This window comes from Onychostoma macrolepis, chromosome 09 (assembly GCF_012432095.1).
Source record: "Onychostoma macrolepis isolate SWU-2019 chromosome 09, ASM1243209v1, whole genome shotgun sequence".
Taxonomy (NCBI): domain Eukaryota; kingdom Metazoa; phylum Chordata; class Actinopteri; order Cypriniformes; family Cyprinidae; genus Onychostoma; species Onychostoma macrolepis.
This window is the reverse complement of record NC_081163.1, coordinates 196,517-220,427: the sequence shown is the minus strand read 5'-3', so window position 1 is coordinate 220,427 and position 23,911 is coordinate 196,517. Positions and strand designations below refer to the sequence as shown.

At 36.3% G+C, this 23,911-nt stretch overlaps 1 protein-coding gene across 1 annotated transcript in view; it reads right to left on the bottom strand.

The window, feature by feature from the left end:
• LOC131547487 (NACHT, LRR and PYD domains-containing protein 12-like) overlaps positions 1-23,911 on the bottom strand; it is a 38,071-nt gene continuing 14,160 nt past the window's right edge. The window contains 6 exon segments of the mRNA XM_058788085.1: positions 1-419; positions 752-930; positions 3,862-4,032; positions 6,201-6,371; positions 9,494-9,599; positions 9,602-9,663. Coding sequence (XP_058644068.1) covers positions 367-419; positions 752-930; positions 3,862-4,032; positions 6,201-6,371; positions 9,494-9,599; positions 9,602-9,663 — 742 coding nt within the window. The 3' untranslated portion in view covers positions 1-366.

Here is a 23,911-nt window from a genome sequence, read left to right as displayed (position 1 = left end):
TTTACTTTTTTCATCCTAAGTGACCAGTGCGTCTCATAGATCAGTTTATATTGCAAACTTTACCTCAACCACGGGTCATGATTAAACACATAACATAACACAGAACATACCTTTCTTTCCATTTCTCCTCAAATATCCACCCTTACAGCTCAAACTACTTCTCTTGGACATGTTTAAAATCACAAGCTGACACACAAGCATCAGTTACAACACAGCTATCATCAATTAGATCCTGCTCCAGATTCTGGCGCTGCTTGATCCATTACACACATATAAGCCCTGTGTTTTAACTTTCTGTGATGCTGTGTGTCTCTGTGTCTTCAGTCTCTGTTGATTGTGTGACTGTGACGTCTCTGTAGCGGCTCCTTATTCACCATCAGCTGATCCTGAGGAAACTGGACTGACGTATAAATACTGACCTACAATAAAACACACAGACAGTCACATATGAGTATGAGACATTACTGCTGTCACATCACATCAGCAAATCCATTTCAGAAAAAAAAAAAAACAGTATATTCTTATTACAGCCAGAGATATGAATGTATAACTGATCATAGATTAATAACAGTGAATGATCAACAACTCTCTCTTTATCATTTATACACAGAGATGTGCTATTATTAAACAGTTTAATGTACTGGGACTAAACTGAAGCTGAATTATTATCTTATATTCTCCAATTACACACATATGAGGCCTGTTACTCACCTTTGGCCATTTTAAAAGATTTAAATAATAAAATACTCACAATGGTATAATGTCTCCAGTTTATAATGTGGATCATCTTTAATATCAGAGAGTAACTTCACTCCTGATTCTCCGAGTTTATTCTTAGACAGATCCAGGTGTCTCAGGTGTGAGGGGTTTGATCTCAGAGCTGAAGCCAGAGAAGCACAACCTTCATCTGTGACGCCACAATTATACAACCTGTAGAGAAATAATAAATCATAAATCATGTAAAGCCTCATTCAATAAAAATAAGTAATATTTCTTTATTGCACTGTCAGTATTTTTAACCAAATTGTCTGTTTTATGTAGATATTCATACAAATCTGTTTAATCACACTATTCATTACACAGCTGAGCTTTACACTGTTACTTTGATCTATATTAATGTGTGTGTGTGTGTGTGTGTGTGTTTGTGACAAATGAGGACATAGATTTGTATAATGACAAGGGTATGACAGGTATTACAAGGAGAAGGTGACTTTTCAGGACATTATCCCATGTCCCCCCTTTTCAAAACGCTTATAAATCACAAAGAATGGAGTGTATTGAAAATCTGAAATAGCAGACAGTCTCCTGTAAGGGGTAGGTTTAGGTGTAGGGTTGGTGTAGGACAATAGCACATACAGTTTGTACAGTATAAAAACCATTACGCCTATGGGATGTCCCCACTTTTCACAAAAACAAACGTGTGTGTGTGTGTGTGTGTGTTACCCTAGGAAGCAAAGCAAAACCTGAGATCAGCTACACTGTGAGATATTATTTATACTTAGTGTAAATTGTGGCATATAGTACTTACACCTCAATGTATTGCAGTGCTTTACAAAACAGTACGTAATAACATATTCTTTATATGATTCTCTTCATTATAAACAGATGCTGTCTTATAGTGTGGTTACTTGTGTGTATTCCTAAAGCCCCCGCTACACCTGCTCCTAATCACACTGAAGCTGCTGATCAGTAAAGCTGTTCTTGAAGCTGCAGGAAGAGACTCACGCTTTTGAGTTTGAGAACAATATGAGCTGCATGTGTTTGATTCACCAGAACATCTGATCAACGTGACGACACCACATATAACTTTAATTATATACATGTTAGATATTTTATAATATTTTCTTATGTTTTCTTTAGGGCTGAAACGATTCCTCGAGTAACTCGATTACAAAAAAATCATCTCGAGGCTTCGTTTAGTCCATTTACTGTAACTACACACAGAACACTGTGTTTCTCCACGGACCGTTATTACTGACGCACTGATATTAGTCATGTTCAATACTATTTAGGTCAGATAGGGTGGATAGTATGCACACTGACACCACAGTTGCAGAGTCCACGTATTATATGTGACTTTGGTCTTCTTTTTTTGTAAAGTTGCTTAAAAAAAATCCTGGTCGCGGGTTACGGTTCTTTGGGCTTATTTAAAAAAATATGGTTGCTTGTTGGGGAAATCTGACAAGCAACTTTGTTTCTTTATTTATGTTCGCCGTATTCTCCAGTGCATTGATGAATTTTGTTGATACTGATATCATTTGTTTGGTAACAGCCCAAATGTCTTATTCTAATTGACTGATTAAATGTAAGAATTTGACTCAAAAGATGATGCACACTTTTAGAAAAAAAAAAGAAAAAGAAAAAGAAAAAAAGGCTTTATAAAGGTAAAAATGCCCATAAAATGTAAAAATCTATTTAAACTTATTGGAACAGATTAATTTCTATCACTGCTGTGAACTGACCAGCACACAGAATATGAAGGATATCAAAAACAAGTTACATACACACACACACACACACACACACACACACACACACACACACACACACACACACACACACGTTCGTTTTTGTGAAAAGTGGGGACATCCCATAGGCGTAATGGTTTTTATAGTGTACTTACTGTATGTGCTATTGCCCTACACCAACCCTACACCTAAACCTACCCCTTACAGGAGACTGTGCATTTCAACTTTTTCCAAAAAAAAAGTGGGGACATGGGTCAATGTCCTGAGATGTCACCTTCACCTTGTAATACCTGTCATACCTTTGTCATTATACAAATCTATGTCCTGACTTTTCACAAAAAGGCGCACACACACACACACACACACACACACACACACGTAGAGAGACATTTAAGAGGGTTTATTCTCCAAATAACTATAATTTCATGTTGCAGAAAAATGTGTTTAGAAATGGTGTATGCACTCTTGTTCTTGCTCCAAGTTACCGTCCTGTCCACTGATTAAAGCCTCTCACAAAAGCCACAAAGCCTTCCAAGAAGACAGTAAAGGCTTGTGTCATGCTGAGCTTTAGTTAGGATCAAACTTGAAAGTTAAGCTGCGCGACATAAATGCAATATTTAGGTATTATTTTGATGACTATTATTTTGATTTATGCCTTAGTTTTAGTTTGTACCTTTTTTAAAGTAATGTGAAATTGATTTTTATATTGATATATATATATTTTGAATGTAATTTGGCAATTAAATGCATTAAATGGGTTTAATGTTAACAGCAATTAATATGCAATTTCAGCAGTACAAATATTTATTTTTTCTAAAAAGGAAACAAATTAGTTGTTTATTTTAAGAGACCCATCTTATTTTCTCTTGTATATCTAGTATTGCTCTTTAATAAAGAACAATTACTTCTTATCCGATTACTCGATTAATCGATGGAATAATCTGCAGAATACTCGATTACTAAAATAATCAATAGCTACAGCCCTAGTTTTCTTTAATATAAACACCTCTCTGAGCTAATATACAATGGAGTAAATGAGAAGAAATGCAGATTTGTACTCGGGTTGGTCGTCTCAAAAGCGCACTGTCCTTACTCTCTCACTTATCTGACTGGTTTCTTTAGTAATTTTGTCTGCTAACAGTCAAGCCTTTGCTAACAAGACGGCTATTAGCACTTAGTGTAAACAGACAATCCATTTAAAGGTTTAACATGAACACAGAAGTCCACACATGTACAAGAAACAAAGCCACACAATGTTTTACTTTCTGTATCTCTGTATCTTGATTGACAGTTGTCTCATCCAATCAGTAGTAAGTATTCCATTCGCAAACAATACCTAATTTCTTGGCTGATTTGTCACAAATACTTTACAGTGTGTCATATATAATCTTACCACAGTTTCTCCAGTTTACAGCGAGGATCCTGTAGTACATCACAGAGCAGATTCACTGATTCTCCGAGTTTATTCTTAGACAGACTCAGTTCTCTCAGGTGTGAGGGGTTTGATCTCAGAGCTGAAGCCAGAGCAGCACAACCTTCATCTGTGACGCCACAATCACTCAACCTGTAGATAATAATATAAGTGCCGTAGCGTAATTTTCCATTTGTTCCACCCCCTCATTGGAGAAAAATCACATTGAATAAGGCGGCGCGTGACGCTGTAATCCAAGCGATGATAGATGTAGACGTATAGGAGTGTCACGCGGTGGTGGTTGTAGTAGGAGGCAGAGACGGAGTAAACGTAAAGAGGTATTTAATGAGCATCAACACACATAGACTACCATTGAAAATAACAATCCAAGACAAAGACTGGAGAGAACTGAGGACTTATAAAGACGGAACAAAGGAGCAAACAAGATGATTAATACAAAACAGCTGATAATATTAAACGATGATTAACTAATAACAGGAACTACCAAATAAAGAAAAACAGGAACATACATGTGACGAGGAGTGGGACGACTTTCTTTCAGCCTAATTTTTACAATGTTTTTGTAATGTATTAATTATCACGGGCTGTAATAAGACACAAGTAGTCATATCCTAATACTGAGTAAATACATTTGGTTTGAATAGCCTGGTATGGCAAGATGTCTTAAAATGTATTTCTTTTTTTTTAACATTTAAACTTAGACCACATTATTAGATTACCTTTTGACTTCATGAATACACATAAATGACAGCTTAATGATTTTTGATCTTTTTTATAATATTTTTAATACTATTATATAATATAATGTTTTCTTTTTAATATAATGTATATATACACATCTATGTCCTGACTTTTCACAAAAAAAAACGCACGCGCACACACACACACACGCGCAGACACACAGAGAGATATTTAAGAGGGTTTATTCTCCAAATATCTCTAATTTCATGTTGCAGAAAAATGTGTTTAGAAATGGTGTATGGACTCTTGTTCTTGCTCCAAGTTACTGTCCTGTCCACTGATTAATGCCTCTCACAAAGCCACAAAGCCTTCCAAGAAGACAGTAAAGGCTTGTGTCACGCTGAGCTTTAGTTAGGATCAAACTTGAAAGTTAAGTTGCACAACATAAATGCAATATTTAGGTATTATTTTGATGACTATTATTTTGATTTATGCCTTAGTTTTAGTTTGTACCTTTTTTAAAATAATGTGAAATTGATTTTTATATTTATTTATACATATTTTACAAATAAATTATATATATATATATATAGAATGTAATTTCGCCATTAAATGGGTTTAATGTTAACAGTAATTAATGTATGCAATTTCAGCAGTACAAATATTAATTTTTCTAAAAAGGAAACTGTTACGTCTTAAGTGTCTAGGGGTGTAAAGATAACGTAACAATATTAAGGGTTTGAAAAGAGCATTAGCCCAAGCCCCTGCCACAGCATAACAACAACAACCACCATCCTTTAACAGGTTTTATTCACAGCTCAGAGAGTATACAATAGCTTGCAGACAAGGAAAAGTTAAAGCAAAAGCGTTAGGCACAAAGGTTAGCTAGCTTCTAGCCACAACAGAAGGTTAATCAACAGTTAGATTAGTGAAGATAACCATACAGAACTCCAAAAGGCTTCAACAAACTGAGCTGAGCAGGGCTGGGCTGGGCTGGGCACAGGACATGCTCTGGAGAGAAGTTCTCTTCTTCTGAGGGTTCTGCTTGGCTTTTATACTACTGCTTCCTCAGCTGGTAAGCAGGTGCAGCTGGAAAGGGCAATCAGCCACCTGCCAGAGTGGAAAAAAGTGGGAGGAGCCAGAGAAGCAGGAGGCAGAGAGAGAGAAAAACCACAACAACAAGAGGAAAACATCACAATACACAACGCAGTGAATACGTCATTGGACGTAACAAAACCAATTAGTTGTTTATTTTAAGAGACCCATCTTATTTTATCTTGTATATCTAGTATTGCTCTTTAATAAAGAACAATTACTTCTTATCTGACTACTCGATTAATCGATGGAATAATCTGCAGAATACTCGATTACTAAAATAATCAATAGCTACAGCCCTAGTTTTCTTTAATATAAACACCTCTCTGAGCTAATATACAATGGAGTAAATGAGAAGAAATGCAGATTTGTACTCGGGTTGGTCGCCTCAAAAGCGCACTGTTCTTACTCTCACACTTATCTGACTGGTTTCTTTAGTAATTTTGTCTGCTAACAGTCAAGCCTTTGCTAACAAGACTGGCTATTAGCACTTATATTTTACAGTGTGTCATATATAATCTTACCACAGTTTCTCCAGTTTACAGTCAGGATCCTGTAGTACATCAGAGAGAAGATTCACTGATTCTCCGAGTTTATTCCCAGACAGATCCAGGTGTCTCAGGTGTGAGGGGTTTGATCTCAGAGCTGAAGCCAGAGCAGCACAACCTTCATCTGTGACGCCACAATCACTCAAACTGTAGAGAACAATGACACACTCTTCACTCTCAGATCAGATCAGTTTAGCTGTGAATTCATTAATAAAGTATGAACACAAATCAGCATGTTTGATGGATCATTGGATTGAGATCTAAAATGTCAAAAGAGTAAAAAAAAAAAAAAAAAAAACCTGATCATAATTTAAATTCTCATTCTAAAAATATAATTAATATTTCTTTATTGCACTGTCAGTATTTTTAACCAAATTGTCTGTCTTATGTATACAATCATAAAAATCTGTTTAAACACACTATTCATTACACAGCTGAGCTTTATACTGTTATTTTGATCTGTATTAATATGTATGGAGTAGTGGTGTGTGTGTGTGTGTGTGTGTGTGTGTGTGTGTGTGTGTGTGTGTGTGTGTGTGTGTGTGTGTGTGTGTGTGTGTGACACAAGGACAGCAAAACCTGAGATCAGCTACACTGTGAGATATTATTTATACTTAGTGTAAATTGTGGCAGATAGTACTTGCATCTCAATGTATTGCAGTGCTTTACAAAACAGTACGTAATAACATATTCTTTATATGATTCTCTTCATTATAAACAGATGCTGTCTTATAGTGTGGTTACTTGTGTGTATTCCTAAAGCCCCCGCTACACCTGCTCCTAATCACACTGAAGCTGCTGATCAGTAAAGCTGTTCTTGAAGCTGCAGGAAGAGACTCACGCTTTTGAGTTTGAGAACAATATGAGCTGCATGTGTTTGATTCACCAGAACATCTGATCAACGTGACGACACCACATATAACTTTAACTATATACATGTTAGACATTTAATTTCCATGTTTTTAATATTTTCTTTAATATAAACACCTCTCTGAGCTAATATACAATGGAATAAATGAGAAGAAATGCAGATTTGTACTCGGGTTGGTCGCCTCAAAAGCGCACTGTCCTTACTCTCTCACTTATCTGACTGTTTTCTTTAGTAATTTTGTCTGCTAACACTCAAGCCTTTGCTAACAAGACGGCTATTAGCACTTAGTGTAAACAGACAATCTAGGGGTGACCCCGAATAGTCGACGATTCGCGGGGTGTTATGATCGTGCCATTTTAGCTATAGGGGGGTGCTCAATGTCTGATTTCACATAGAACTACCGGTTTTCTCCCAATAAGTTAATACACAGCCTATTATGATAATGTTGTAAATAAGAATCTGAAAAGAAAAAAAGCTTTAAATAAATATTTTAACGTGCGTGAATAAATCCAACCACCTCTATAGATTTAAATTTCACTTTCCATAATCCGTGACCGACAGAGGAGCATCTTGGCGGCAAGGATTTAAAACTTTAACAAGACTCAAACTGACACAGGCAGAGCGAAAGACTGTATTTTTTTTTTTCAATCAGGTAGGATACAAGTGATTTCAAAACATTTTAGCCGGTTTATATAGGCTATATCGTTTATATATTATTTATCTCGTATAAGATGCATTTTGTTGAGTCGCTGCAGTAGCCTAAAGTGCTACATTGTACGGTGATTATCTCTTCAGCACGCAGGACAAACAACTATGCAGAATATTAATGACTATGACTGGGACTGTCATATACACATAACATTATAATGAGAACAGTACTATAATAAAACGCTGTGAATTTTTTGAATTTACCGTAATGACCCGAATATAAGACGATGTTTTTTTCTTGGAAATACATCTGAAAAACGCGTCGCCTTATATTCGGGGTCTAGACTTTGACATGTCAGTAATACACCCACAACAATAGGTGGCGCCAAACACGCTTAACGAGTGTGCCACGAAATATGTAATGTAATGTGTGCTGTAAAGATCGCGAGTGAAAATAAAAGAAAAAGAAAAGCTTACAGCGGCACGAGTCGTGACTGTCATGTTAGCCAGATGGGAACAAACTTCCTCTGTAAGTGATTTTAAAACACAAGACAGTACCCAGATATGAAGACTACAATAAGATTTCACTTCTACTGATAATAAAATTGTGGTAGGCTATGATGAGATGGATAGGCTAAATGTTATATAATTCAGATGGGCTACCTGTTATTTTTATGGTAGCCTATCTCAAAAAGTGTATATTTTTCAATGTCGTTGTTGGTACATTTTACCAGTAGGGCCCATTTACCATACTTTCAAAACAAAAATTAAAATAGGAAAAATATGTAATATGAAAATAATTTAAGAAAAAATGTGTTTTACAGAGAGAGAGAAAAACAAAGAAACAAGATTTGGTTTCAAAAGCCTTTTCAAAAGGTACATCTGGAAAAAGGGGTCATCTTATATTCGGGTCAATACGGTAGTTCCCGTGTTTCTGCATGTTGTTGCGTGAAGAACGCGTCCACAAAAGGAGTTCAGAGCCGCGCAGACACGTTCATGCATCGGGGCGTTTTGTGCAGATAGCCTATAAGTTGTTATATTAACGTTATGTTGTATAAATAATGAATCGTATTCTATATGAGATAAATGAGTTAAATCCCATTGATTAAAAACCTGCTATCAAATGCTTCATTCTACTTGTCATTCAGCACGCAAAGCTCAAAACAGAAATGTAGAACATTAATAACCGTCATATACATAACATTATAATGAGAGCACTATTGTAAAAATGTTGTGAATTCTTAGGGTTTCGCTGACGTCTAATGTTAACTATCTTTTAATCAAAACATAAAACATTCACTCCGTTTGTATCTGCGAGGCGTCCGTTACACATTTTCCTGTGTATTAACGTCAGTAACTATGACTGTCTAATGTCTGACTTGACTCTTGGTAATGTATTTTGCCCGCCCACAAACATGATTAGACTATCAGTCGACTATCAGCAAGATTCGAAAATTCGATTCAACTATGAAAATCCTTAGTCGGGGACACCCTAAGACAATCCATTTATAGGTTTAACATGAACACAGAAGTCCACACATTTACAAGAAACAAAGCCACACAATGTTTTACTTTCTGTATCTCTGTATCTTGATTGACAGTTGTCTCATCCAATCAGTAGTAAGTATTCCATTCACAAACAATACATCATTTTTACATTTTGTCTGACTTGTCATTGTGTTTTCAGACTTTTTGGGTGATTTGTTTTTCACTTCACAAATATTTTACAGTGTGTCATATATAATCTTACCACAGTTTCTCCAGTTTACAGTCAGGATCCTGTAGTACATCAGAGAGCAGATTCACTGATTTTCCGAGTTTATTCCGAGACAGATCCAGGTGTCTCAGGTGTGGGGGTTTGATCTCAGAGCTGAAGCCAGAGCAGCACAACCTTCATCTGTGACGCCACAATCACTCAACCTGTAGAGAACAATGACACACTCTTCACTCTCAGATCAGATCAGTTTAGCTGTGAATACATTAATAAAGAGAAAGTACAAATCAATGTGTGACGCATCATTGGACAGATTTAAAATGACAAAGAACAAAAAAACATGATCATAAATAATTTAAAGCCTCAATCAATAAAAATAAGTAATATTTCTTTATTGCACTGTCAGTATTTTTAACCAAATTGTCTGTTTTATGCAGATATTCATACAAATCTGTTTAATCACACATAATTATGTTTTTATGTAAAAATCTTGACAACATTATAAGTGGACCTCAGAGAACAGTACAAAATAATAAACAGAGGCAGTTCATGACCCCTTTAAAAATTACAATTACTTAAATAACTTTTTTGTAAAGACATTTTTAATTATTGACAAACCCAAATAATGTATTCATCTGCCACTTCTCGGTCTCTGAATCTAACAGTGTCACTGATTTGATATAAAACACATCAAAATACTGACCACTAAACTCTGGACAACATCTGCAGCACTGAAGATTTATGAGCTTTTAACTTTGATTTTCTTAATGTTTTAACAGTGAAGTGATTGTTCTCAGTGATACTTACTGAACTGATCTGGATTCTTTAATCACAGGCAGCAGCTTCTGAAGAACTTCCATATTTTCAGCCTCATTCTTTCCTTCAACAAATGTATCAAGACGAAACACATTCAGTTCCTCTTCTGATGTCAACAACACAAAACTACAGCTGACCACTGAGATGAAGAGAGTTTGGCTTCCTTTATTCTTCCAGATTTCAGATACTGTTGTATTTCCTCCACTAGTGAACGATCACCCAGTTCATTCAGACAGTGGAACAGATTGATGGATTTCTCTGGAGAGTCAATGGTCCTGATCTTCTTCTTGATGTACTCAACTGTTTTCTTATTGCTGTCAGATCCGCTTCTTTTCAGTGTCATTATTTGTTGTAGGAGAATCTGATGAGACTTTACTGACAAACCCAGAAGGAACCGCAGGAAAAGATCCAGATGTCCATTTTTACTCTGTAGAGCCTCATCCACAGCTCTCTGATGCAGCACAGATAATGAAACATGTTCTGATGAATTGAGTTGAAACCTGTCCTTCACTTTAGACTGTAAACTCTGTTTGGTGATTGGCTCAAACACATTTCTGTTGTTGTTTGTACAGGAGAGATACACATATAGAGCTGCTAGATGTTCCTGAATGCTCAGATGAACAAAGCAGAAGACTTTCCCCTGATACAAGCCCAACTCCTCTCTGAAGATCTGAGAGCACAATCCTGAGTACACTGATGCTTCTGTCACATCAATGCCACACTCTCTCAGGTCTTCCTCATAGAAGATCAGGTTGCCTTTCACAAGCTGCTTAAAAGCCACTTTCCCCAGTTTGAGAATCATGTCTTCATCTGTTACCTTCTTCTCATAGTCCTTCTCATGTTTGATGTTGGTCTGAAGGATCAGGAAGCGTGTGTACATTTGAGTGAGAGTCTTGGGAATCTCTCCACTCTCTGCTGGACTCAACATCTTCTCCAGAACAGCGGCTGAGATTCAGCAGAACACTGGGATGTGGCACATGATGTAGAGGCTCCTTGATGACTTCAGGTGTGAGATGATCCTGTCGGCCAGACTCTGATCACTGATTCTCTTCCTGAAGTATTCCTGCTTCTGTGGCTCATTGAAGCCTCGTACCTCTGTCAATCGATGGACACACTCAGAGGGGACAAGATCAGCTGCTGGTCTGGAGGTGATCCAGATGAGAGCAGAGGGAAGCAGATTCCCCACAATCAGGTTCATCAGCAGCACATCCACTGAGGCTGATTCACTTACATCACACAACCTCACAGCGCTCTGAAAGTCCAGAGACAGACGACACTCATCCAGACCATCAAAGATGAACAACACTTTATATTCATCACTGGATATTTCCATTTCTTTAGTTTCAGGGAAAAACACATGAAGAAGATCTGAAAGACTGAGTGTTTTGTCCTTCATCAGGTTGATTTCTCTGAAAGGCAGTGGAAATATGAGCTGGACGTCCTGATTCTCTTTCCCTTCAGCCCAGTCCAGGATCAACTTCTGCACAGAGACTGTTTTTCCAATGCCAGCGACTCCCTTTGTCAGCACAGTTCTGATGGCTTTGTCTTGTCCAGGTAAAGGTCTAAAGATGTCATTACATTTGATGGCTGTGTCCTCTGTTGCTGCTCTCCTGGATTGTGTCTCAATCTGTCTCACCTCATGCTCATTACTGATCTCTCCACTCTCACTCTCTGTGATGTAGAGCTCTGTGTAGATCTCATTCAGGAGTGTTGGGTTTCCTCATGTCGCTGTTCCCTCATACAGACGACCAAACTTCTTCATCAGATTTGATCTAAACCTGTTGAGGACTTCATGCCTGGAAAATTAAAATACTGCATTATTAATTCAGCTAATGAGCACAGTGTCTTTCATGTATTCTGTATTATAATCAAATAATATTTTACAGAAATATTAGACCTGAGATCAGTCTTTGTATCTTCACTCTTATAATCTAATGGCTGATTCACAGACGCGTCACTCCTCAGAGACACACAGCTGGACTCTGCTTCTGATCTCTTCTGATGAAATGAACTATAACAGAGAGAGAATGAAGTCAATCCTTTGAATTACCATATTTAACGAAGCATATCTTCATATATTATTCAAATAATCAATTTAAAAAGCACTTCATGATCATTTCATTTACAATATTTTATTACAAAAGATGTTAAGTAGAACAGTGCTTTCACAAATGCATCTCTCTGTGTAACACTATGTTAAAATATCAGATAAAGATATTTAAAGATAAAGATAACACTATGTGGATAATATAAAATGACATGCTATTAGTGCTGGACAACGATTAATTGCGATTAACTGCATACAAAATAAAAAATTTGTGTACATAATATGTGTGTGTACTGTGTATGTTTATTATGCATATAGAAATACACACACATACAGTCTACATTTTGAAAATATTTACATGTATATATTTATATTCATATAATTTACATTTTATATAATTATATTTAATATATAAACAGCATATTTTTCTTAAATATATACATGGATGTGTTTATATATACATAATAAATATACACAGTACACACACATATATTATATAGACAAAAAACTTTTATTTTGAATGCAATTAATCGTTGCCCAGCACTAAACATAAAAATGTACCTGAGATCAGTCTTTGTATCTCGAGTCTTAAACTTTATTGGAGGATTCATAGACGCTTCACTCCTCAGAGACACACAGCTGGACTCTGCTTCTGATCTCTTCTGCTGAACTGAACTATAACAGAGAGAGATTAAAGTGAATCCTTTGAATTACCATATTTAACAAAGTACATACTCATATATTATTCAAACAATCACTTTAAAGAGCAATTCATGATCACTTCCTTTACACTATTTTATGACAAAATGTTAAATTGATCTGAGTGCTTTCACAAATGCATCTCTCTGTGTAACACTATATAGCCTATGTTAAAATATCAGATAAAGATTTTTTTTTTTTTAATTAATGAAAAAAAAAAAATCTATATCTATATATATCTATATCTACAGTACATATACATACATATATATATATATATATATTGTTTAATAGGCTATTGACCAAACATTTAATTCAGATATTAATCTTTAATTTTTAGCCACCTTTTGCTATAGATGACATAACCGCTATAATTTCAACAAAAAAACATGTGGACATCACAACCCTTACAAAAGTTAATCATGGTTTTCGTAGTAAAACTGCTTAATTTTCTTTTGCGTGATTTCTGAATGCTTGAGACCATAAAATCAATCACACCACTGCATTACTGCCATAGGTAACTGTCTAGAGCTACAATTGTAATTTGTAAATAATATAATTTAATTACAATTTATTTATTTACTCTTATATTTTATTAAAGTTCTATTTTGACCCCTATAGTATTTTTTTTTTTTTTTTTTTTTTTACTTCCATAATATTTGAGGGAGAGTGTAAGTGGCCACTGGAGGCCGCTAGAGCTAATGCACTCACTGTCCGGTCATACATGTGACTGGGTTTCAGGCTGTTTACCCTGGAATCTGTATTGCTGATTATCAGTTTGCTCTTGTCTGATTTCGCGCATCTCATAAACTCAGAGACATAATGTAAGTTAATTCAGATTGTGGAATCTTGGTGCTGTTCTCTCTGCAATATTAATTTAGTTCTGTAATTCCGTTTTTCCTGATGTTTTTGTGAAGTTGTTTTCTCTTATGTCCACACTTTTATGTGCTGTTTTAGTTCAGAGACCTTCAAGCTAGCGGCTAACACAGAAAAGCAGCAATTTTAAGTTTACACCCTTGGTGAGCGGAGCGAGGTGTGTATTATTTGGCTCCATGTATACTGACTGAAAGGCTTTAAGGATGTTAAATGTCTATATTGACTGTTACTGGAAATATGTGTTGTTATTGTTAGACAACTTTAAAGGTCATTTGATTTGCATTGCTTATACACAAGTGCATGAGAATTTACTGTAAAAGAAGTGATGCTTTATTTGTAAATTTGTGTCATGCTAAAAGTTATTTAATAAGCATATTTGTGTGTTTACTTCTAGTTTTCACGGTGCTCATGCTGAATACAATTGAATAAAAAGATTGCACCCGTTAGAGACTCTCTGCCATTATTAAGGAGCCAAGGGCTGTAACAGAGAGGGCACAACAGTACAATCCTGCTTAGGGCACCCATTTGGTCAGCAGCGGCCCTGGCAGTATGCACTGTGTACTGGGCAGTAAGCAGTATGCAAGTATGCCATTTCGAACACAGCCAGGGAGAGACAGAGGCCGTTTCTCAAACGGAAGGCTTGCATCCTCCAGAGGTCGCATTTGTAGGCTGCATACGTCACAAAGAAGATCTTATTTTAGTATATATTAAGTTATAAATTTGACCATTATTCTTAGTTATGTGTAAAATGTTATAATATGCGTTTGACTCGCAAATGTAATGCTCAGTTAACTGAAATAAACCAGGCTTGATGACGTATGCAGCCTACAAATGCGACCTCCGGAGGATGCAGCCTTCCGTTTGAGAAACGGCCAGAACAAATCAGAAAACTCTTCTTCTTCTTCTTCTTGTAAATGGCGACTAACTCTTTAGGAGCATTATCGCCATCTACTGTACTGGATATCAAGTAAACTTACATACTGTAGGTGACGAGTCTGAAATATGAGAAGGGGAAGGATTGGGGGAGGAGGGGAAGGTCAGAAAACTCAGGAAACATAGGAGTATAAATACTAAACCAAACCAGTACTAATGGGCTAATTAACGGTCATTATACATACCACTGCGTACTTTTTCAATTATAAAGTAACAGACAGAATCTTAGACATCGTATAAGTGATTTATTTGAGCACTAGAAAAATTATATTTTTTGGAGTAATAAAAAAAGAATAGATAGAGAAGAAAAGAATTATCTTTGTATGTCAAATACTCTGATTGCCAGACATACAGCATTCACACTGATAGCTGGTCATACAGTCAGTAATCACACGCTGATGTGCGGTCATACAGATGATAATCATACAGATACAGCCACATTCCCCATAACACACACACACACACACACACACATACAGTATATGAAAAATGTTGAATAGGGTATCATTCATTTCAATGTGCAGCAGCTTTTTTCACATAGTCTAATGCTCTTTTCACATAATTAACCTTCTCTAATCCAACCTGTTACATTTAATGTAGTAATGAAATTAACATTAACTTCTACTCAGCCAACAGCAAGAAGGCAGAGACTCACAAAATAATGAAGAACAGATGAAGAGGAGATGGCCACAATACCAAATATTGGAAGAATATTAAAATCCAACAGGAAAAAGAATAACTGTTGCTTTTGTATTTGTATGAAAATGAAGATGACCAGGGGCGGATCTAGAAAATAATGTTTAGGGTGGCAAAGGGGTGGCATGGGGTCTATGAGGGGTGGCAACACCAAAGCAAGCCCCCATCCATAGTTTTTGGGGATTGATTGCCTGACATGCACAGTTGTTCACAAATATTGCATTACCATTAAGTAATCATCTATACTGTTTAAAATGAAAAATAAATAACATTTCAATATCCATCATGGCACCAAGTCAAAACATAATATAAAAAACTTCATCAGGTTATAAATGTTTCTGAGCTTGTATCATTAAAGAAGACATGCGGTTCTATTAATATTGCATAGGCTACTTAGATGGTATATAAATCACGTGTTAGTGCAAGTTTAAGAGTAACACTTTTGAATTTCCTAACATTAGAAAGAAATACAATAATATCAAAGCATTGCAACTGGATCAGTTTTGAAAACAATGTTTGATTTTCTGTTATTACCAGAGATGGGAATGTCTGTAATCACCCAGACACACTATCAATAGTCTAGCAACACCCCAGCAACTGCAAGAGCCTAGCAACCATCCAGAATATCCTAGCAACCATCTAGCAACACTTTAGCAAACATCTAGAACATCTAACTGACCAAACTATTTATGACTTTAAGACAAGCCAGCATAAATGTGTCTTTCAAATTTTTCAATCTAGTTATTACAGGTATTCTTAAATACTTACAATTCAAATACACAGAAGACTTTCCTGCCCAGTGAACACTCATGAGATCAATAACACTTAACAAACAACTCTTAGGATTCAGCAATTATTATTGCAGCTCAAAGTTTGTTACAGTATACAACATAAATTACAGATAATAATAATAATAATAATTCAGCAATGAACTTTGGGGAACAGATCATTTTCATTTTACTACTGTAAAGTAATCTTGCAGTAGATGAAAAACACTAGAAAAGTTCAAATACCAAAGAATTGTATATGAACTTGGTATGCACCACATACAGTACAGTAAAAAAAAAAAATAATAAATTCAGCATGCACTGCACATTTGGTCAAATCTCATTACAGTATACAGTACTATAGCAGTTTCCTGGTCTCCTGACTCAAGACTAGCTATATCTAGGCAGTCATTTCTCAGTTCTGCAAACATGCAAGCGGTTATGAATGGCTCAGTATATGCAAGAAAAGAGCAATAATTCAATATGCAAATGTTAGAAGAAATATTGAATATGCACATATTTCTGACACCATCCATGACATCACTGAAAAAAAAAAAATCTTCGTACTTCAGCTTACAATTGTAAGTTCAGTAGCTCAAGTAGCTCTAGTTGAATCTTGTATAACTTCAAAAAATGAAGTAGAAATTGGTTAAACTGTTGTTAGAGTTAATGTAATGAAAACATTAAAAAAAAGAATTACAAGATATTAAACTCAGAATTATGAAGGAAATTACAGTTTTGTGAGATGTAAACTTGCAATTGCAATTTATAACTCACATTCTGAGGGAAAAAAGTCAAACTTTTGGGATGTGAACTCGCTATTGAAATTATATAACTCCCAATACAGAGAAAAAAAGTCAGAACTGTGAGATTCAAAAGAAAAAAGCCAATATTGTGAAATGTAAAAAAAAAAAGAAAAAAAATCCACCTACTTCAACTTAAAAATTTAAGTTATGTTCCTGCCTTAAACCTGTTTGTTTGTTTGTTTTTCTTCACTTTTATAAGACATGCTTCAGAAGGAAATACACATCTATGGTGTTTCTGTTTAAATATTAAATGATTTGTGTCTGTTCAGTTTCTGTATGCAGCTGCAGCGCCCTCTGCTGGACAGACTGAGTTCATCAAGAGCATGTTCATGTTCATCAAGCTTTATAAAGTCAGCCATTAATGTCAGATTCAGATGTTTTATTAATGATTTTGATCAACAGGATGAAACATTTTAAGTAACACAAACCAACTAAAACCACAGAACATCACAAAATAACATCCCAATTTAATTATATTGTGATCAAAGAAAAGCAAATAATATGCTTTCCCTTTTTTAAAAAAATGTTTAATGTAGAAATATTTCCAAACTTTAATACTTCACCCAGTACATTCAGACATAAAATAATGAAGAGCTGACAGTATGTGGTACAGTAGGATTGATCCTCTTCATATTAAATCATCACGTTCACCTGGAGCTCCTTCTGAATTATTCTTCATTAATGCCCTTCATTTGGCATCATTTTGACATCAGCTTATTTCTACCACAGAATAAAATTATAACAAAAAAAGACAACTGTGAATTTCACAATTCAGATTTTTATTTTTTTTCCCTTGCAATTGTGAGTTTATATCTTCCAATTACATGATTCTGATTTTTTCCTCAGAATTCTGCATGTGCATGTGGAGTCCAAACATTTCAGAATTGTGAAATGTAAACTCAATTCTGAGAAAACAGTCAATAGCAAGATGTGAAATTAGATGTGAACTTAGAATTCAGAAAAAAGTCAGCTTTAGAATTGCAAGTACATCTTGCAAGATATAAATGTCAGAAATCCGGTTCATGGTCTTCCGTCCACTCACCATCAGAGGTCGCCCTTCCACCACATTGACTGTTGCACTACACTACTATTGCACGTTACCCACAGACTACAATACCCATCATCCATTGCACTGACGACACACACACACACACACACACACACACACACTCATAGCTGATTGCACTGATCACACAGCTTACATAAACCATGGACTTTTTCAGTCACACGGCCGAGTATTGATCTGCGTATAGCACTCTTCTAGCGGTAGCTACCTTACCGAGCCATTCCATGTTTCTGTTTAATTCCTGTATTGTTCTGTGTTTTTCACGATCCTGTTTGTTGTTTTCTAATCTGTGTTCCCTGTATTTACCCTGTCTCACCGTTCGGACTCTGTTGATGCCCTGCCTGGATTATTTCTGTGTACCTGGACTATCTCTCTGCCTTGCCCTTTGGATATTGTTCGCGCCCTGCCTGGATTATTGCTCACGTTTCGGATTACCTCTCTTGTCTAGCCCTCTGTTTGCCAGTTGTTCAACCCTGCCTGTGTTTCGACCATGTTTCATAATAAAAGCCTGCAAATGGATCCGCATGCCTCACGTCTCGTCGGCTCCGTTACAAAATACTCGGCCGTGTGACTGAGAAAGTCCATGGTTTATGTAAACTGTGTGATCAGTGCAATCAGCTGTGAGTGTGTGTGTGTGTGTGTGACGTCAGTGCAATGGATGATGGGTATTGTAGTCTGTGGGTAACGTGCAATAGTAGTGTAGTGCAAGAGTCAATGTGGTGGAAGGGCGACCTCTGATGGTGAGTGGACGGAAGACCATGAACCGGATTCGTGACAATAAACTTGTAATTACAATTTCATAATCTTGCAATTTTAAAAAAGAAAGAACTGCAAGGTGTAAACTCGCAATTGCAATTTTACAACTCACAATTCTGAGACGATGGAACCAGAAGTGCTAAAATGCTAACTCGCTTCCGGGTATAGTTCCACCACTCTATAGAGCTTGGCAACCGACGTCACTGCGCAGTGCATTCTGGGACGTAAACAAGAGGGCGCCGCCATATTGTGAGGCCACATCGGGCGAGACTTACAACAATCACACGAAAAAAAATGTTGAAAAGTCGATTAAAAGAACAAAATGTACTATACAGAGGCAAACTTCTACCGTTCGCAAGAAAACGGTACCTGGAAAAGATGGCCAATATAGGTGCCAATATATAGGTGCGGGTGCACCTATATTTTTGTCTGATTTAACCGCACCCGATCGTCACATTCAGGGTTCATATACGGTCATGAAAAACCTGGAAAAGTCATGGAATTTTAAAACAGCAATTTCCAGGCCTGGAAAGTTTTGGAAAAATAAATAAACCCAAAAAGTTTTGGAAAAGTCATGTTTCACAATTCTATGTACAGTACAATTATGCTTAATCAGGTCCTGAATTTCGGTGCGGGATTGCGCATATATTACCGCAGCTTTCGACTTTAAAATGAGGGAAATTCCTGCAAAACATTTATTCAATATAGTGTGTAGGTTAGATGAGTAAATAAATTCACACAACCAGTCATTTGAAAGCAGCGTGAGTGATTCAGCTGCACTGCGTCCTCTCTCTTTGACCTTCTCTTCACATCTGCTGCACGCTGCGATACAAGACTTTAGCTCGCGTTTCGGTACAGTTGACAGAATTGTCAGTTGCCTAATCGGTCATTGTTGCATTATCCCAGAAATGTATTATTTGCACGTCTTTTTAAGTCTTTCGGTACTCGTGCGCTCCAGAGGCACTTTTCTGTGCGCTGCAGTCACATCCAAAGCGCGCGTTGCGAACAAACAAACACAGCTGGTTGCGCTTAAGTGGCCAAATACACACAAAATAACGTCAAAATGGTCCCACCGCCCAGGGGGCCCCACAAAATCCAGGAATTATACTATATAGACCCATGTTCTGTGAATAATTCTAATATTTTATTAGTTGTATAACTGAGATATTATGAAAACCACAAAAAAGCATGCAATTTGGTTAAATAAATGTTCTAATATCTGCTCCTCTACCCTCCCGAAAAATGGTTTAGTCTGATATGGAGTATCCTCAGAAGTCGCACCCCAGATTGTGAACAAGACAACCAATCAGAGTTGAGACGTCAGATGAAGTTAGCGATGTACATTAGTGATGGGAAGTTCGGATCATTTTACTGACTCATTCACCTTTGAGTCTCGTTCAGCAAAATGAACGAATCTTTTTTCGAGTCATTTCGTTCATTTTAGCAAAATATAATTCAAATGTTACGTGCTACTTCCCTAACACATCTACTACTTATGCTAACGTTGATCACACTACAAACAATAAAAAACTAATGCTATAAGAAACAGAAAAGATTAATTCATTGTTTACCTGGGTCTGTATATTATTAGCTCACCTCACCTCTTATCTGACAAGTCTTCGGGTTTGAGTCGCTCGTTCATCACGTGACAGCATCATAAGCTAAACCTATGCAGTCAGAACCGGAAGGATAATTGATTAGTTTGTAACCCGAGTCTTTCGAGTCGTTCGTTCTTTTGTCAAGTGACGTGACAGCATTGGACAGATAAATTAGTTAATTTACAAGCTTCCTTACAAACGGGTGCATAGTAGTTATTATTATTATTATTATTATTATTTACTCTTACAGTTACTGCATAGGTTACGCGTATGGGGCTGTCACGTGATGAACGAACGACTCAGATCCAAGACTCGAAACAGGTGAACTAATTCAGTGCAGAACCTATAGGATGTTGGCAAGATACACGACTGAACGAATCACTCTCCGAGACGACTCGTTCTTCCCGAGTCACATTAAAGATTCGTTCAAAAGAACGGATCGTTCAAGAACGACCCTAATGTACATGCTGACTGACAATGTCGGGGAAAAGAAAATATAAATTAGGTTACCAGAAACGGAATGAAAAGAAGGAGAGAGAGGCCGGGATAATTGCTGTATCCCAGTCTATCAAGACCTTCTTTAAGACAGGTTAGTATGTTGTCATGTAAACTATCGACCACCACTGCTGCCATCACATAATTTTATTTAGGCTACTGGCGCCAGACGGCCGCCGACCATATAGCGTAGTCAAAACCCCAGGTTTTATTTTTAGGGGTTCATTTCTATTGTATTTGTTAGGATTTATTATTATTATTATTATTATTATTATTCTGCGCTAAAACTGATCCTGCAGCCCAAATCGTAAGAGTTAGAGAGCTGAAACTTGGTCAGATGGTAGTAGTCTGGCTCGCTACTCAGGCGCAAAGGCATTAGGTTCAGTAAAAAACCTTTATATGCATTTATTTGTTAACTGTTTTGTTATTTTGTAAGAAACACCTATTAGGATATATATGGGCCTCCATGCTTGTATATTGTACAGTATATGATATGTGTGTGTGTGGGGGGGCCCACATCAATATTTTTTCAGGGGGCCCCCAATCCTCTAGCTACGGCCCTGTGTATAAGTATTGGATCCGTGAAACAGGTCTTGTGACAGCAGCCTAATAAAGCTGTGCCGTCTGTCATTAATGTTAATCAAACAACAAAAGACAGAAGAAATCCCTCAGTGCTCTTGACTAAATAATGTTTTGTTGAATAACTTTAATATGTTTATTTACAGTTTATTCAATTTCTGTATCCTATTTAAAACACGTTCATATTACAACTTCCTCTGCGTGTCGCAACAAGTGGCCTCACAAAATGGCGATTTTTCCCATCAGCCACCACGGCGCTAGAGCAGTGACGTCACGCCCCCATCCCCTATTAGAGAAGCTCATTTGCTCGTGATTGCATTTTGGCGTCTTTGTTTCCATAGCGACAGAGTCTCCAGAACGTGCACTGTTAAAGCCCTTCACAGGAGCGCTAAACCTGCGCGGTTTACAACATCTAGAGCTCACATCCGCCCTTTAAACACAAGACTCTCCAGATGTAGGGCTGAATGGGAAAGTTATCAATGGTCTGTCCTGTATCTAATGATGAACGCACAATTTGCAGAGAAGCATTCAGTTGCTCATGGTGGACTGTCTGACTTAAAGGGACAGTTCACCCAAAAATGATTTTTATTTTATTTATTATTGTTTACACACCCTCAAGTTGTTCCAAACCTGTAATTATTTCTTTCTTCTGTTGAACATAAAAGAAGATACTTTGAAGAACGTGGGTAACCAAACAGTTTCTGGTACCCAATGACTCTGATAGTATTTTTAACTATGGAAGTTACTGAGGACCAGCAACTGTTTAGTTACCCACATTCTTCAAAGTATCTTTGTGTTAAAAGAAGAAAGAACTTTATGCAGGTTTATATAATCATTTTTGGGTGAATCATACCATTAAAGTGACAGACACATCGTATAGGCCTATTGTTTTATTAAAATTTGGATAGTCTGTTAATATAATATTCCATACATTATCAGAGCTTGGTAGACATAATTATTATATTTTTAAACATGATTAGACAGATGAATTAATAGGTTATAATTAATTTTAGACCCTATTTATTAATTTTTCATTTATATTAATCATAAATATATACATAATAAATATACATATATACATAATAAATATAAATATACATACTACTACTACTACAATTTGGCACTTTAAAAAGTAAAAAGAACTGCTACATTATGTAGATAAAAATGGGACAAACAATTGCATAATAATGAGGTCCTAATTTAAGCAAATTAATAAAATAAATAAATAATAAAAATGCATCCCATCCAGGGAACAGCTGCAGAACTGTCAAAAAAGACCAATACTAATTAATCCAATTTAAAATAGCAATATTAATATGTTCTGTTGCAAGTTTACATACTTGAGCATGCTTTCTCATGCTTTATATTGGTGAGCTATGAGTTCCTCAATGATTATTTGTGTCCTTGTTTTTTTTTTTTTTGGGGGGGGGGGGTGGTTCGTGAATGGGTGTCCCTTAATTTGCCTTGCTAAAGGTGGCAACCCTAGTCGTAGCAGCCCACGGCCCCCGCGGGAGAGAAGTTCGGTGTGAAGAAATGCACCTTGAAGATGGACTCACCTGAGGTGGTCATGTTTAGGCTTGATTAGTGCAAAACAATTACAATTTAGGTTATAATATCTGTCTCGGTTGCTGTTATGCACAACTGGGTAATACACTCAATTAATATACTGTAAATATCACAAATATGACCCTGCAGCACAAAAGCAGTCATACGTAGCACAGGTATATTTGTAGCAATAGCCAACAATACATTGTATGGGTCAAAATTATAGATTTTTTTATGCCTAAAATCATTAGGATATTAATTAATTTCCTACTGTAAATATATCAAAACTTAATTTTTGATTAGTAATATGCATTGCTAAGGACTTCACTTTTTGATAACATTAAAGGCAATTTTCTCAATAATTTGATTTTTTTTTGCACCCTCAGATTCCAGATTTTCAAATAGTTTCAAAATATCTCAGCCAAATATTCTCCTATCCTAACAATATCAATGGAAAGCTTATTTATTCAGCTTTCAGATGATGTAATTAATGCTCACCGAGGCTGCATTTGTTTGATCAAAAATACTGTAAAACATTTTTTGAAATATTATTACAATGTAAAATGTTTTGTTTGTGAATATCTGTTAAACTGTAATTTATTTCTGTGATGCGCAGCTGTATTTTCAGCATCATTACTCCAGTCTTCAGTGTCACATGATCTTCAGAAATCATTCTAATATGCTGATTTGCTGCTCAACAAACATTTCTGATTATTATCAATGTTGAAAACAGTTGTGCTGCTCAATATTTTTGTGGAAACCGTGATGCATTTTA